At 41.6% G+C, this 14741-nt stretch overlaps 2 protein-coding genes across 2 annotated transcripts in view; one reads left to right on the top strand and one right to left on the bottom strand.

Moving 5' to 3' along the window:
- Positions 1-5162, top strand: part of OSBPL11 (oxysterol binding protein like 11) — a 40115-nt gene extending 34953 nt beyond the window's left edge. The window contains exons 12-14 of the mRNA XM_010173984.2: positions 2653-2835; positions 3378-3531; positions 4846-5162. Coding sequence (XP_010172286.2) covers positions 2653-2835; positions 3378-3531; positions 4846-4923 — 415 coding nt within the window. The 3' untranslated portion in view covers positions 4924-5162. The remainder of the gene's footprint in view (positions 1-2652; positions 2836-3377; positions 3532-4845) is intronic.
- A 4707-nt stretch (positions 5163-9869) lies between these two features.
- LOC104529630 (TGF-beta receptor type-2) overlaps positions 9870-14741 on the bottom strand; it is a gene marked incomplete at its 5' end in the record, with an annotated part of 6722 nt that continues 1850 nt past the window's right edge. The window contains 2 exons of the mRNA XM_010173985.1: positions 9870-10381; positions 14272-14399. Of these exons, the coding sequence (XP_010172287.1) occupies positions 10169-10381; positions 14272-14399 (341 nt within the window). The remainder of the gene's footprint in view (positions 10382-14271; positions 14400-14741) is intronic.

Here is a 14741-nt window from a genome sequence, read left to right as displayed (position 1 = left end):
TACACGTCGGTCTGTTTCACTTGAGATGATTTTAATGTGATGCATCATTTGGGATTTTTGTTTCCCTTGCTTACAGTCTATCTTCCACCTTGCAATAGCTCCTGTTGTGCCGTAAAAAATAAGTGGTAGGATACAATCTTACTTCAGTGATTTAATTTTGGAAACTGTATTGTTATTTGTCTCTCTGAAATTACTCACAGATGTAGAGGCTTTTTAAGAGACAGATCTCTTCAAGGTACAGTAACTATTGAAAATTTGACATGGTGATGATTGGACATTGCCAAAAGAATCTCTTGATGGGGAAGCAACAGTGTTGTCATGGTTACACAGAGTGCAAGCGAGTTGCTATGGCAATGTTATAGATTTCTTTTTTGTAGAGTGACCCTTGTTGTTAGACCTCAGCTGGATATTGGCTCCTTGTTCCTGTCCCTCTTTAGCTTGATAAAATAGAGGATGATGATAACGAACAGCTAGGCATATATCAATCATGCCAAGCTTACAAATAAATGCTAGCAGATTTTTATTACTAATATTAGTTCAGGCAGATATTATGATCTGCAGTGCTGAGAATGGTTGTGTGTCTCAGAGCAATGCAACTTGAAGAAATATAGGCTGTAATGAGAATTTAATGTAGCAGCTCGATACTGCACCTTAGTAGTAAGTGATATAACCTTGTTTACTTCAAGCTGAGCAGAGACAGTAATTTTGTGATTGATATTAGAATACTGGATGTCAGTATTGTGTTATAACCACGCAGTGCTTGGAAAAAATTAAGCTTTTAAACTCACGAAGATGTAACTGCAAAGTCCAAATGGACTGGTCTTTGGCATCCTGTGGATTCAGTCTGCTCAGAGATCTCTTGAGAGAAGGACAGGGACTTCACCACGTGTAATAGCTTTGTTGAGGTGGGGAAGTCACAGGATGAAAAAGCAGCACAAAATGAAGGCTGCTGGCTTGTTGCCTGCTCTTTCAGTTGTTTTAAAAAACTGTTGCTGCTCGTTAACTTCCACAAAAAATAGCTTAATAGTTTTATGTAAATGTGCTTTTATTGCTCATATTGCTCCAACTCTGTCCTGTTTTCTTGAATGAATCTTAAATTTTTGTAATAGAAAATTGTGCCTGAGCAGCACATACTTATCCATCTTTTTTCCTTTTCTTTGGGAGACCCTTCTAATAAAGTTAAACTCGGTTTGAGCTGCTGGACCGTGATGTGGCTCCAGCTGCATCCCGCATATGCAAGATGTGGCAGAAGCCCTGGCTGCTGCCTCTTGCTCTGAGGGGGCTGTGAGCTTGCCCTGGGGATTCCCTGCAGGTCTGACTTGACTGGCACTTGGTTTCTCTGTGCTGGAAGGTCTGGCCTGTGATACTCATTTCATTGCCTGAGAAATTAATTTCTCTGTTTTGATGATGCCAGGCTCGGGAAGGACAGGTAGATGCAGACACAGCTGGCAACGACGGGTGCATGTGGAAGAGGGGAAGTGGCATCTACATGTCCTGTGTTCCCTTCTTCCTCTGAGCGTGGGCAAGGGAGAGCTGCTTTCCTCTCTTCTGTATGCAGTTGTTCAAGGAAATGAGAGCAAACCAGTGGTGTGCAAGTTGGCTGTTACCAGCCTGCACATAATGTCAGTGTGAAAGGAGCTGTAACACATACTTTGGGTGAGCGCTGGTGAAAAGTCGGAAGGGAAGCTGGAGAGTGATGTGTTGTAAAGAGCTTGTGTACAGGTAATTGCAGTTTAACTGGAGCTGGAGATAGTATCCTTTGTGAATCCTGAAGCACCTTACAAGTGAGAATGTCTGAAGTCTTGTTTACATAGTGTACAGACCCTTTTTTTTTTTCTTCTTTCTGGGAAAAAAAGTTCTGTTTGAATGTAGTAATTTGTTTGCCTAGCTATGCTGAGTAAGCTTCCAGCTTCCACTCCTTGATTCAGGATCAAGTGAGTGTCGGGAAGTCCTCGGACGGGTCTTGATGTTGTGAAGAAAAATATGCATCAGTGTGTGTAATTATGGTGATACTTGAGCAATCTGTGCAACACTTGAATGAAATATGGCATATTAGAAAGACATTTTTAATGTCTTGTTATTGGCAGAGGTTTCTGTGGAAGAGACAGGAAAGAAAGCAGCTCTCCTGATTCCTAGTTTCCTACCTTGCTTTCTGCTTTTGTGTGTCTGCTGCTTATGTGACCAACATAAAGATGAGACCACCTACATATGGAGAACACTGAGATGTAAAGATGTGAGATAAAGTGCCAGCAGGTAGTGAGATACGTTCTTGCTAGAAAGTTTAATTTTTATTTTTTAAGTCTACATATCTGATGTGATGTTTCAAGTAGAAATGATGAACTGTTTGTGTTACATGTGGACCAGCCTGCGTTAGTTTCTTTTTCATTTTCAGTTCCATTGCAAGGTTTGAAACAAGTTTAAGCTGAAGCCAAAAATTGAATTTCCTGGGTAACATGAAAAGAATTAGAGCAATGGGTGAAAGTCACTTTGCTCTTTGAGCTTCTCCATGCAAATGCAATTCAAGTAGCTAACATTTTTCAAGACAGTGTGGCAAGTTTGCAAACTCATTCAGAATTAAGTTGAGTGATTATGCAAGGAATAATCCTCAGGTGTCTTCAGTCATGGCCTTCTAAAAATGAGTTGCTTTCCTAGAGTTACTGGTGAAGTGAAGCAGAACACGACGAACACAGTGGTGTGCAGAGTGCAAGGGGAGTGGAACAGCGTGCTTGAGTTCACCTACAGCAACGGGGAGACAAAATACGTGGACTTGACAAAGCTGTCTGTGACAAGAAAGCGAGTCCGGCCCCTTGAGAAACAAGGACCGTTTGAATCCAGGTAGAGTCTGTCTTTACTATTGTCTGACCCTTTTTCTCCTAACCAGTCTGGTAAATGTCTTAGGAAAACCTGCAAATGCAGATATTATTTGTGGATAGTGCTTAGCAGCAGTGATTTTAATTTTTTATTTTTTTTAAAAAACAAATACATAATAAAAAGTGCAAAACCAAGTGCAGATGCATGGTTGTCTTTTTTTATTCATTGCCTTATGAGTTTATAAAGTGCCTGCTTAGAACAGAGCCGCCGCATTTGTGTTGTTTTTAACCATCAGCTCCACAGTGGGGCAGCTCCTGACAAAGGAGGTCCTCATGAGAAACTGCTTGTTGAATAACACTTCCATAGCAGCTTTAGAGGGTGGACTCACAGACATTAGACTGGTACAGTCAAAACCCCAGACCCATTGCTATCTGCTCCTAATTGTTAGTGTAGCTACAAGACTTGGCCATGAGCTCTTCCACCTGCACTGCACCATCATGCTCTGACCTGGGTTGGTTTGTCACGTGTAAACTTTTGAAAACTAAAGCCAGTGATTTGTTCTGTAGGAGGCTGTGGCAGCATGTAACAGAGTCTCTGCGGGATGGAGACATTGATAAGGCTACAGAGCACAAGCGGGCCCTTGAAGAACGACAGAGGAATGAAGAGAGGCTTCGTGCTGAAACAGAAACACCTTGGTGTACTAAATACTTCCTTAAAGAAGTAAGTTCCTGAGCAGTTAGCTGTTGATGAAGGCAGAGCTACAATGAAAGCAGGTGCACATATGTGTCCATGTCCTATCAGAATAGAGTATTTGGCCTTAGATCTTATAGCTTAGCTCCATGGGATCCATAGGAGTAAGGTAACGTAAGCACCACCAAGCATGTAAAGGTCTGATGCTCCGATTTTTGCAATTCCCTTGCAGCAAAATGTTTGCCTGTTTTGTGGTTTTATTTATTTTTATTTATTTATTTTACCAAGTTCTTCACCATGGCACATGGAAAACAGTTTTACTTGTGTAAGAAAACTGCAACAGTAAATATCCAAAGAAAATGACCAGCAGGACCAATTTTGCTTATGTTGTTTTGATGTAAAACCAAAATATTACTGTAGCAAGAAGAAATGTGAGTTCATTCTCAACTTGGAACCTTTTGTGTCCTTGTACATTCCATTTTGGATGAAGCTTATTTGTCCAATGACTTAACCTGTATTTCAATAATGGTGGTAATAATAATAATAATATATTAAAGACTTTTAACAAGGTGAACTGCAGACTGCTTGGGGGCTGATGGTATGATAACTTTGAGACAGGCTTTCCTCATGGTCCAGATGATGTGACCCTGCTTGTGTAGAGAGCTTTGCTGAACCCCATGCAAGAGAGGAGGACTCTCTTGCAGTTTAGATTCTCCTTGTAGTGAAAGCTTTATCTGTTAAACTGCTGCAATGCACCTGCCCCTTCTTCTTCCCATGTCTGTGGTCTAGCATGGGTTTAAAACATAGGCTAAAAAGGTTTTTTCCTTGGTGGTTTTTTTTTTCCAGTTTTGTGTTTTAAAGTTCAGGACTATCTGTTAGCTACAATAAAGTTTTTCTGTTCTCTAAAGCCACGTTGGAATGATTAGCTCAGATTTAGATGAAATTCTGTTGCTAATCTGAGATGCAGATCTATTCAGAAAACATTTAAATGTTTTTTAAATGGGGTGTGTTAGAGCTGATAATCCCAGATAGCTGCCTCTCTGCTGGCTTCTTGTTTGGCTTTTTAAAGTAATGTGGATCATGTAGTTGAGAAGAGTAGCTTTTCATCTGGGTTAAATACAAGTGCAGTTGATTCTCGGAGAGTGCTGAGGCTCGGCAAGAGTCTGTACATGTTCTGAACTCATCTCCGAAGCCTGCAGAGTTGATCTGTGTCTCAATCTGTGGAAGTTAAAGGTATAAACTGTGTCCCTCTGGTTTTTGCAGCTATCAGTCTAATAGTTGTGTGAAGGGAATTCTCCTGGGGCAGTGTCTTTATTATAACCATGTTTTCTCTTTAAATTGTAGGGAGATGGCTGGGTTTATCATAAACCCCTCTGGAAAACAGTCTCTACTGCACAAACTCAGCAAACGGATGCTAACTAGAAAAGCTGCTTTAAGATGAGTTTTCTGATTTTCCTCTCCTTTTCCTCTGTCTCTCAAAACACAGTAATTACACTGAGTGTCCCCTTTTTATGTAATTTTGAAAGTTTAAATGAGCATAAAAAAATAAATATACTAGGGCACTTTAAAGCTATTTAAAAAAAAATAAAGTTGTAGAGACAGACTTGCCAGGTACATTCAACCAACTTGTTTTTTGTATGATCCAAGAGATTTTATCTGAATTGTGTAATATTCTTCAAAGTAGATCTGATTGCAAAAGCTGCCTAAGAGAAGAAGGAACTGTTGGGTTTTGGAGTGACATGGGAACTTTCTTCAGAGTCTACGTCAAGCTCTTTGTAACGGAAACCTGCTCGGTACCCACGTAGACAACAGCAACAATAAATTGCTGCTTTTATGCCCTGTGATTAACCTTTCTGGCAAAAACTGGAGGGGTGTTTGGAAGATGTGCCTGAAATCAGTGTTAAGAAACAACGGGATCATGATGACTTTTTTTCTTCAGAGAGAACGTGCATGCATTGGAGGAATATGGGATAAATGTAGAGACTACTTTTCTGTTTTTATGGATTTATAAAAGCAATTAGAATTGTAACCATGGAGAAATTTTTCCTCTGAAACGTTTTAATATACTTGAAATAATTGACTTGAATTGGAAAAGTAATTTGAACACTTTTCAACTCCTAATTTTATTAAATCTCTTTGTGACTGATTTTTCTCATGTTATAATGTAGTGAGGTCTGGCCTTCTTTTTTTTTTCTCCTCCACTTTCCCTTCCCAAGGACTAAGGCTTTCAAAACGAAGAGAAAAAGTACAATTTTGTATTTAAATTTCTCTACCCATCTAATCATCTCAGAGGTGAAGTATCAGTGTTATAAACTGTCCTTTGGATTGTTTTGCTTTTTCTCCTGTGGTGTTACTCAGAACAAAGCAGTGAAACGTGACCTGTCAGCACATGGACTGTAGGTCCTGGTTTTTCATTGTACCATAAAAAAAAAAGGAAAAAGCTGATTTTGTTGAGGACTGGGTATTGATTTGAAACACAATCAGATATCAGGAAACTGTATTCAGGTACAAACATACTTTTTTTTTTTTTAATAACTATTTTATTGAAGTCTAAGAATTGCTGGCAATTAAGAATAGTACTTATTATGGCTTTCGTTATTGTCGTAACTACAAGCTACCTTAATTTTTCCAACAGTGGTGCCTTACTCTGTTTTTTCTTCTGATGTAGTCTTCCAATCAGTGTATATAACATTATCTGCCACTTCCCAGCCATGGCAATGGCTGCACCTGATCCAGCATCATGAGAACTCACAACTGTGTGATCTGGTAAGATGTTTTCCGTGGAGAAGCGTAAGAATGCATCAGAAGGTTTAAATAACCATGTTAACTTTCAACACAAACTGTAAACCATGAAAACAAAAAAAAAAGTTTGGTTTATGCACAACTCTTTTGATTCTCCTGTACTTTTTTTTTTTTTTTTTGCTGTGAAATGCACTGAGATCTCGATGCGAGTCATAGTCCGTTTGTGAGAAGTAGGGGTGGGGATAATAAAACTACAAAATGATTCATTTGTTCTGTCTGCTTTCCTAGGGTGACCAGGAAGAGTAGGTTGTTATCTTTTATGCTGGGGAAGTGTCTGTCTCGGCTTTCCTTGGCCCTTAAAGTGGGATATTTTGGCACAGTGCGCTGGAGCAGTAACTGTTCTCCAGCAGAAGAATGTTTTAGGCCTTGCTGTCTTGTTTATGATATTCTATTCCACCATCCTGTTGTGTTAGTTTTGAATATCCATTGGGCATTTTCATATTTAACCAGGAATAAAAATTAAAATTAAAACAGTGGGATTAGTTTCTCCTTGTTTCTGGGTCTGCAGTACCTTTGGGGTGTGCTCCTTGGCCAATTCCAGGATTTGGGGGAGGAATCGTGGTGGCAACACATGAACTTCCATGGTTCATCAGTACCTGCACCTAACTGGGGATGGTAGAGGAGCAGAAAATAGGCAACACTGTCTATGTTTCATACTGGTTTTATCTGTGTCACATGGCAGATTTGCTTTAAACAAAAAGCAAGGTCTATAGGTCCAGATTTTAATATTGCAGTGATCAGAGCAGCAAATAAACCTTTTTTATCAGCTGAGCATACTCCAGGGATCAAACTTGTGCTTATTACAATATAGATCTATGACTCAGTCACTGAGCTCAGCTTAAAATTTTGATTTGGGAATTTTTCAAGGTGATAGCTGTAAAACAGACTTTAAAGCTCCCATATTGACCATAAACTCATTTGTGTTCCTTATATAATATTATTAGTCAACTTATTTCTCTTCCACCCTCATCTGGTGTGCTTGTGGTTTCACACTGAGAAAGCTGTTACTAATTTTGTTGTGTAAAAATAGACCCAACACTGAAGAACTGGTCTTTTAAAGCACATGAAACAATTTCTTTTAACGGGGAGGTGGTGCTAGAATAAAAGAAGGTACAGCCTTCCTTTGCTCAGATGATCACAAGAACTGGAATGGCTTTGTGATGTGGATTTAGTTACAGTGCAAATTTCTAGTTACTTCTAGGAAAAAAGGACAGTTGAAAACCATTGGGGGAAAAAAAATTCCATCCGCTGAATATCCAGCTTAAAATATAAGAAATTTATGTGATTCTTCTGAGAGTTTCAAGCACCCTATGGACTAATGTATGTATTTTTAACTCTGAGCAGATTTGATTCTCTTGCATAACTGCTGTTGTTTCCATCTTGTACCTTCTGGAGCGCAGGGAAGGGCTCACTGCTGCTTCCTGTGTAGGTATTTGCTAGAACCACAGCGTGTTCAATGGGGAGCGTGGCAAGATGTAGGATTTTGCCTTATGTTCCCTCTGTCTTTTTGGCTTGATTGGGCTCCACTGAAGTTAAGAGCAAAATTCTTACTGATCTCAGTGGTTTTAGGCTCCTGGAGTTATAAGCAGATCTTGGAGCTTAAATAAGCAGCTCTCTTCAGAGGTGCTGTGTACCCTGCTGCTTGTGAAAAACCGAGAGCCTGACAAGTCACTCCTGGCTAATGCAAGTGTTCAAATGCATAATCCTGAAAGCTTGATTCTGGATTTGAGTTTCATGGGGGAAAAAAACATGCAATATGTAAATTGGAGTGTTCAAGTTTTTAGGCATGGGGAGGGGAATAGGTTGAGAAGTTTTTCAGCATATTTACAATCTAAACTGTCAAGCTCAGGATTAAGTCTCTGTCTCCCCAGGAGAATTTGGATTTCAGCCATCAGAATCTGAGATGCAGCCTTCAATGCCTAGTTTGCATGTGTCCTGTTTAGCTGGGGAAGAACAGGTCAGAGTGTCTTCTAAAGCCTCTTGAACTGAACTTGGAAGAACAAGTAAACATATGCATCAGTGTTATATCCAGACAACTGGTGCAAAACTTGGTAGAGGAAGTTCTGCACTGAGTATTATGGGAAGGAAAGATTGGACAGCCTGGAGGGAGTTCGGTGTGTTCCTGTAGTTTCTTATTTCCATGTCAAAAAGCTGCCTTATGCTCTGTTTCTTTTGAGTGTACATGCAGTAGAGCAGTAGTTAATATATTAAAGAAATGCAAATTAAGTCAGGTGGGTGGAAGGGGTGTGTTTCTGGTGAATTGGGGAGGATATGGGATTAATTTGGAAAAATCATAAGGTGACAGGAGATAGCAGCCAGGCGGGGAATTGGTGAGAATCATAGAATCATTTAGGTTGGAAAAGACCTTTAAGATAGAGTCCAACTGTAAACCTGACACTGCCAAGTCCACTACTAACCCATGTCCCTAAAAGGAAAGGTATTGTCATAGTTGTAGGTGGAGACTTATGGTAGCTGAAGTTACGTTTTTATTATTCAGATTTGATGCAACCTAATTCATTCCCTTTCTATCCTTCTTCAAAGAGATTAGAGACAATGTTGTTCTAGACTTTTAATTTAGGAGCTGTGGAAATGGTCCAAAGAGGTGGAAACAATAGTAAGAAGAAAATCTTTTTGTATGGGCTGGTGCTGTCGTAGCCCTGCAGTTTAGAAAACTGAAGCAGCCCTGCAGATCTGCTTCCCTGCTCCACGTTTGGAGAGCCTCAGCTGTAGAAAGCTCGTGACTGTTGTACAATTTTCTCCTTTCCCTTCCCCTCTCTTGTAGGGGTTGATCGATGCAGCTGGGTGCTGGTAAGCAAAGTATTCCTCTCAGATGCTATCCTGAAAGAAACACCTCTGTGTAGGTGAGTGTCATGTGTGGGCTTGCAAGGCTTCTCAGTAGCAGCTGAGGTTTTTATTACGTTTTGCTCCCAGAGGTGGGGGGATTAAGATTTGCACGGCAGCAGGGTTCAGAGTGAGGTGTGACTTACCTTCCCTTAATTGCCTTTCCACTACAGAGGCAGCCTGGCTTGGTCTGGTGGTTGTGGGAGTGAAGGTCCTGGTTCTGTCTGATCACGTTTCTTCAGGTTGAGTAGCACAGCAGAGGGGTGCAAAGGAGTTGCAATAATTAACCAACACATTTGTGTTGATGATATTACTGTGGCACAAACCTGTTGGTTAGAGATGGCTGGAAACTGGACTAAGACGGGGAAGGAGTTGTCTAGATGCCATGTAGGGAGACTTCTTAGAGTGAAGCAGCAGTGTCTGGACTGGTGACTTTTTTTTTTTTTTTAGTGAAGAAGCTTCACTAGATTATTTGGTATCTTTACACTGTATTTAGGACTGTCTGATCAATTCATAATTTTCTTGGGTGCCAGCATTTCTTCCACTGAGGATGTGTTACATCTCAATATTTTTTTTTCTGCTGCTACAAGAGGTTTTGGAGTGGGTTTTTTGTGTGGAGGCCATTAAAAAAAGAAAACTTAAAAATTGTCTTGATCTCTGCAGTTAGAAGAGAAACTCATGGTGGCAATATGGAAGGACTTCAAAAGATAGACATGGAAGTCAGATGCTTATTAATAAAAGATTAAACATTATTATTATTTTAAAAAATAATAAAAGGAATGCTTTGCATCATTATACATTTAAAGTAAGTACAAAATCAGTTCATATATAGGGTTGCACTTTAACCAAAGTATTGATTCCACAGTTCACTGTATCTGTGGGAGGAAACAGATCTTATAAATAAGTTATGTACTAGATCTTAGTTCCATTTTGAAAAATGGAGCGAGATTTTTTTTTTTCCCATGAGCTAAATGCTTCTCTCTTATCTTCTCATTTCTCACGCTGAGGCTTTTTGCCTGCTGTGTCACTGCGTATTTCTGCTCCCGCCACTGTTCTGGTGCTCCCCGCCTGGAGAAGCTGTTTTGCTGGCCTCGTTGTCTGTGTTGTTGTTGAGGATGTCATCGCAATCCATCTGGGCCATCAGGTTGAAGCGCTCAGCCACGCAGTGGGCGGTGAGGCGAGCCTCGGGGTCGTGGTCCCAGCACTCCGTGATGGTGTCGCACAGAAAACGCATTCCCTGCAGGCAGAAGGGCTGAAATTAAGATCTGAAGGCAGGAGGGAGAGGGGCTAGGAGCTGATCTAAAGCAGTCACGGTGTTTTACCACACTTCTGGCGGCTTCCTGCAGAAATCATTTTTTTTGGCCGAGCTTGAGCACAGGAGGAGACAGCCTTGGTACGTTGTGGCAAGTGCCAACGCTCGCCTTGTTACTGGCACTGCTTGTGCTAGAGCAGCAGCCTTGGCTCATCTGGGATCTGGTGCCAAGCATTTTCCATGCTCTCTGGAAATCCTCCCTGGAAATTGGTTTGTGTTGACTGTTAGACTTAAATAGGGGCTGGAAGGAAACAGGCCCTCCATCTCCTGTCCCAGCCTTGCTCGTTCTGATCTGAGCACCTGAAAATCGGGCGGGACAGGAGAGGTGCAGATGGTGACCTGCAGGCTGGCAGCTGAGCCCAGGTCTCAGGGTTTCAAGGTGGTGCCCTGACTGTTACACCTGGATGGAGAGGAGGGGCAGGGGGGTTTCAAAGGCAAATTTGGAATTAAACTTCTTAAATCTGACTTCTTGGTCTAGCAGCTTTGTGAAAGGGTGCAGCGTGCCAAATAGTCATTGCAGTGTGCAGCTGAGCTTTGTTTTCTCACCACAAAATAGCGTCTTGGTGTAGGTGGGACTGGGTACTTCTCAGTGTGCTCAAGAACACACTTGGTTCCTCCCAGTTACAATGGTTTTGTCTCCCAGTAATATTTTTTTTTTTTTTTTTCTGAAAAGAATCCCAATATTTTGGGCTTAGAAACAAAATGTCACTATTCAGGGGGGTATTTTTCCCCCTCTGAAGCTAGTAACACAGCACCAGAAACTGTGTTGAACCTTCCTTTGCCTATACAATTCCTATCATGTGCTATTGCTTTTTGCATCACTGTCAACCAAGGTTGCAGCACAGTGGAAAAATCATTATTCTAAATAAAGCTTCACAGTTTTCAGTTGTTTTTGTGTATTTCTTAATTTGCAGTTAAGAGAACCCAAAAGTCTCATATGGACCAGCACAAGAGGAAAATGCAGGTCCTGCAGAGATGTACCATCAATGTTATCTGTCCTTCTGCACCTTTCTCTGAACTCACTGCTCTCTGCTAAGGTTTTTCGTACCAAATCTTCCCTAATGGACACAGATTAGAGAGAACAGGCTTGTGCAGTAAAACTGACAGATGGTGTGTTTCGGTGCCTCTTACATCACTTGTTTATTAGCTTAGTTGAAAGGATTTGAGGATAATTGATTAACATGCAGAAATGAGCTAGCTTAGCTGAAGCTTTTAAAATAAGCCTTTTCTCAAACAGACCATGGCGCTGTCATATGGTTTAGTCATTAGGTTTTCTCTGCTTATTTTGCCCTGAAATAATGACATTTATTTGCAGTTTGCCTTGTAAGTAGTGAGGATGCTCTTTTGAATGGTACAAGTGGAACATCTTGTTATGCTCACGAAATGGACTTAGTTTGGATTTTATATTTGATATCTCAGATTTCCAGAGGATGCTGAGTTTTACAAGTATATTTTTAGCCCTTCAGTTGTGCAAGTGCAGCAGTCTCTTCAGCTGCTTCAGAAACCAGCCCCAGCTATTTACCTGGCCTAAATAACCACTTTTTTTTTTTTCTTTTACTTTTTTTTTTTTTTTTTTAATGTGGTGGAGTGTGAAGTGAGGTGGAAGCATGGGCTTAAGGTGTTTGTAAGTGATCTGGGAAACTTTGGGGAGAAATTTCTTCAATGGGCTTTATTGTGTAGCCTTGCAAACAGCAGCACGTGGAGCTGCTGAGGGGACAGCACGCTGGGTGAATCAGCTCTGTCAGGGAAATTAATACTTATGTCTGCTGAAAATCTTAAACCATGGCCAACAACGTAGGTCCTCGCTTGACTGAGAGGGATCCTGATGGTTGAAATGTGGAAGTAGCATTTAGAGCTCTGCATCAAACTTATTTGCCTTGATGGGAACATCTATGGGAGCTTCCTGTTCAGGTGAGCAGTTTGTCACACTTTCTTAGTGTCACTCAATTTTTCCTCCCACAATAAGCCATTGACCCCAGGAATGGCACAAACTGGTGGCTTTCTGCTGCTTCCCAGCAGATGGTGCTGCCTTATGCTGCATCCTGGGGAGATGGGTTGCAAAATGCCTGGAAAATCATGTAAAGCCAGGCTTGTGAGGAGATTTTTATTAGATCAGCTAACATTAGTCAGAGACAAACTTTCAGGAACACAACATGGCTTTTCTGTTCCTCTTCCCCAGTGAATATTAGGTGGTCTAGTAGAAGTTATTACCTCATAAGCCTTGCTCTGTTTACATGCTAGACCAACCCAACTACAGCAACATTATTTCTTAGAGGTGACTGCAGCCAGCCCTTCTTCAGCTTGGTGAGCAGCGTGGTTATGGTCGGGCTCTATCAGAGGGTGATTTTTGACAACCCAAGCCTCTTTATATTTTTCCTGTGGTTTCAAAGTTTATCAGAGACTCTGGGAGGTGAATCTGAGATGAATACTCACAGGCTTCAAATATGTAGCAGAGCTGATTGAAGTTCCTGTATTTGCCTTCATCAAGGAAAAAGACTGGGTGAGCTTCAGAGATGGACTCACCAACTGATAAACTCACTGAGGGTCCAGCAGAAACCACAGATTCATTTGATGCTGTTTGAAGCTCTGGTCGGACAGGTGGGTTGTGAGTCTTTGGACAAACATGGTTTTGAAAGGAGATATTGTAGGCAACGCATGGTCTTCTAAGATCATTAAGTTTTATCTTTCCTTTTGAAAAGCCTGGCTTTGTGGGCTATCCAGGCAGAGTGGAAGCAGTAGCAGTGTGTTTTTATGGTTTTACTGCAAAATGATGCACCAAACACTGCAAGGCTCTGTGAGCCAGCAGGCTCAATGCTCCAGCTTGTTTTTCAGGTGAACCGAATTGTTTGTTGATCAGCAGATGGTGTTTTTCTACAAGACACGTGAAATTTAAGAAATACCAAATTGAGGCAAGATTTGAAAATCACAGTCAGCGTGCCTGTTGCCACTTGGGTCCTCAGTGCATGGAGGAAAGTGCTGGACCTGAGGAAGAGAGGCCCATGTCAGGGCCAGGATGCAGGTATGTTTCTGGAGCTGGTTGGTCTGGGTGTGCTTGTGGATGGTTTTAACAGAGCACATCTCATCACTGCTGAGGTGCTTCTGTTCTAGGGTGCTGAGCTATGCTCTCTGAGCTGAAATGCTTTGCTTTAAGACCATCTGAGCTGAAGGCTGGTGGAAGACTTGCCCTTGGCAAGACTTGAACCTAGCAGTTTCCCAGCTGTTTCACTGAAGGGAGATGCTTCCTGTTTTTGCTTTCCTTGTAGAAGTGGAAGTCCTTCCTCCCATATGTGAAGTCCTAACCTCACAAGTTAAAGGTAATTTTGAGCTTGAAACCTCCACAGCCAAGTGGGCAGAAGGCTGGATGCACCTTCCTCCCCTCTGGCCCTGCTGTGAGATGGCTGTGTGTGAGGGACTCTGTGTTTCCTGAGCTAGAGCTTTCTGGTTATGGCAGTTAGGGGAGGAGTGGGGTGGACTCAGATGATTTACTGTTTCATGAGAATAGCCTGTGCTGAAGAGCTCCATTTTGCTGTTACCTGCAAAATAACTGAGTCCCATCATTTGGCCTTTATAATGCTTCCTGATCATGGTGATTCATCAATAAATTTTGCTGTGCCCCTGGCTAGTGGCTTTTAAACACCAGGGAAGTGGGTCTAGTGGGGCTTACATGGGCTCAGCCAGCCAAAACGGAGCTGGAAGTAGCACCAGGAGTTCTGCTCACTTTTGCTTTGATTACAGCTTTAACCATTTTTCAGGCTGGTTTAGCAAGGTGGGACAATGTGGGTTGCTCTTTTCTGAACCAGTTACTCCCAGCTTACCTGATGCACCAGCCAGCTGCTTGGGATCTCGGGCCGCCCTCTGCCATGCAGCACGATGTCCCTCATGGTGTCCACACAGGGCTGCTCCTGGACTTTTGACCCAAAAGGCAGCTCGTAGTTCTTTACCTCTGCAAGGGGCGCAACAGCAGCATTACAGGATGTTTTTCATGCATTCACTTCTTTGCTTTGGTGTGGTCCACCAGATGACAATAAATTTGGTTTTATCAGTTAACAAAAAGAAACAAATCTGGAAACAATTTAGAATTTGAACATAGAAACATAGTGCTGGGTTTTCATGTAGGGATTGTGTTCAGACACGGGACTGAGGAAGCATCTGACCATATTCCTGAACCCAAGAGATGCACTACAAAGGACTTGGTCTGTCTTTAGGTGAGACATATTTTGAGCAGGTAAAATGTGTTGTGCTGGTGAAAGATGGGAGAGGCGACTACGGTACCAGCACCCAGATT

Source organism: Antrostomus carolinensis, unplaced genomic scaffold, assembly GCF_000700745.2.
Source record: "Antrostomus carolinensis isolate BGI_N321 unplaced genomic scaffold, ASM70074v2 scaffold13898, whole genome shotgun sequence".
Taxonomy (NCBI): Eukaryota; Metazoa; Chordata; class Aves; order Caprimulgiformes; family Caprimulgidae; genus Antrostomus; species Antrostomus carolinensis.
The sequence above is the reverse complement of the archived record's forward strand: the minus strand, read 5'-3'. Positions and strand labels throughout refer to the sequence as shown.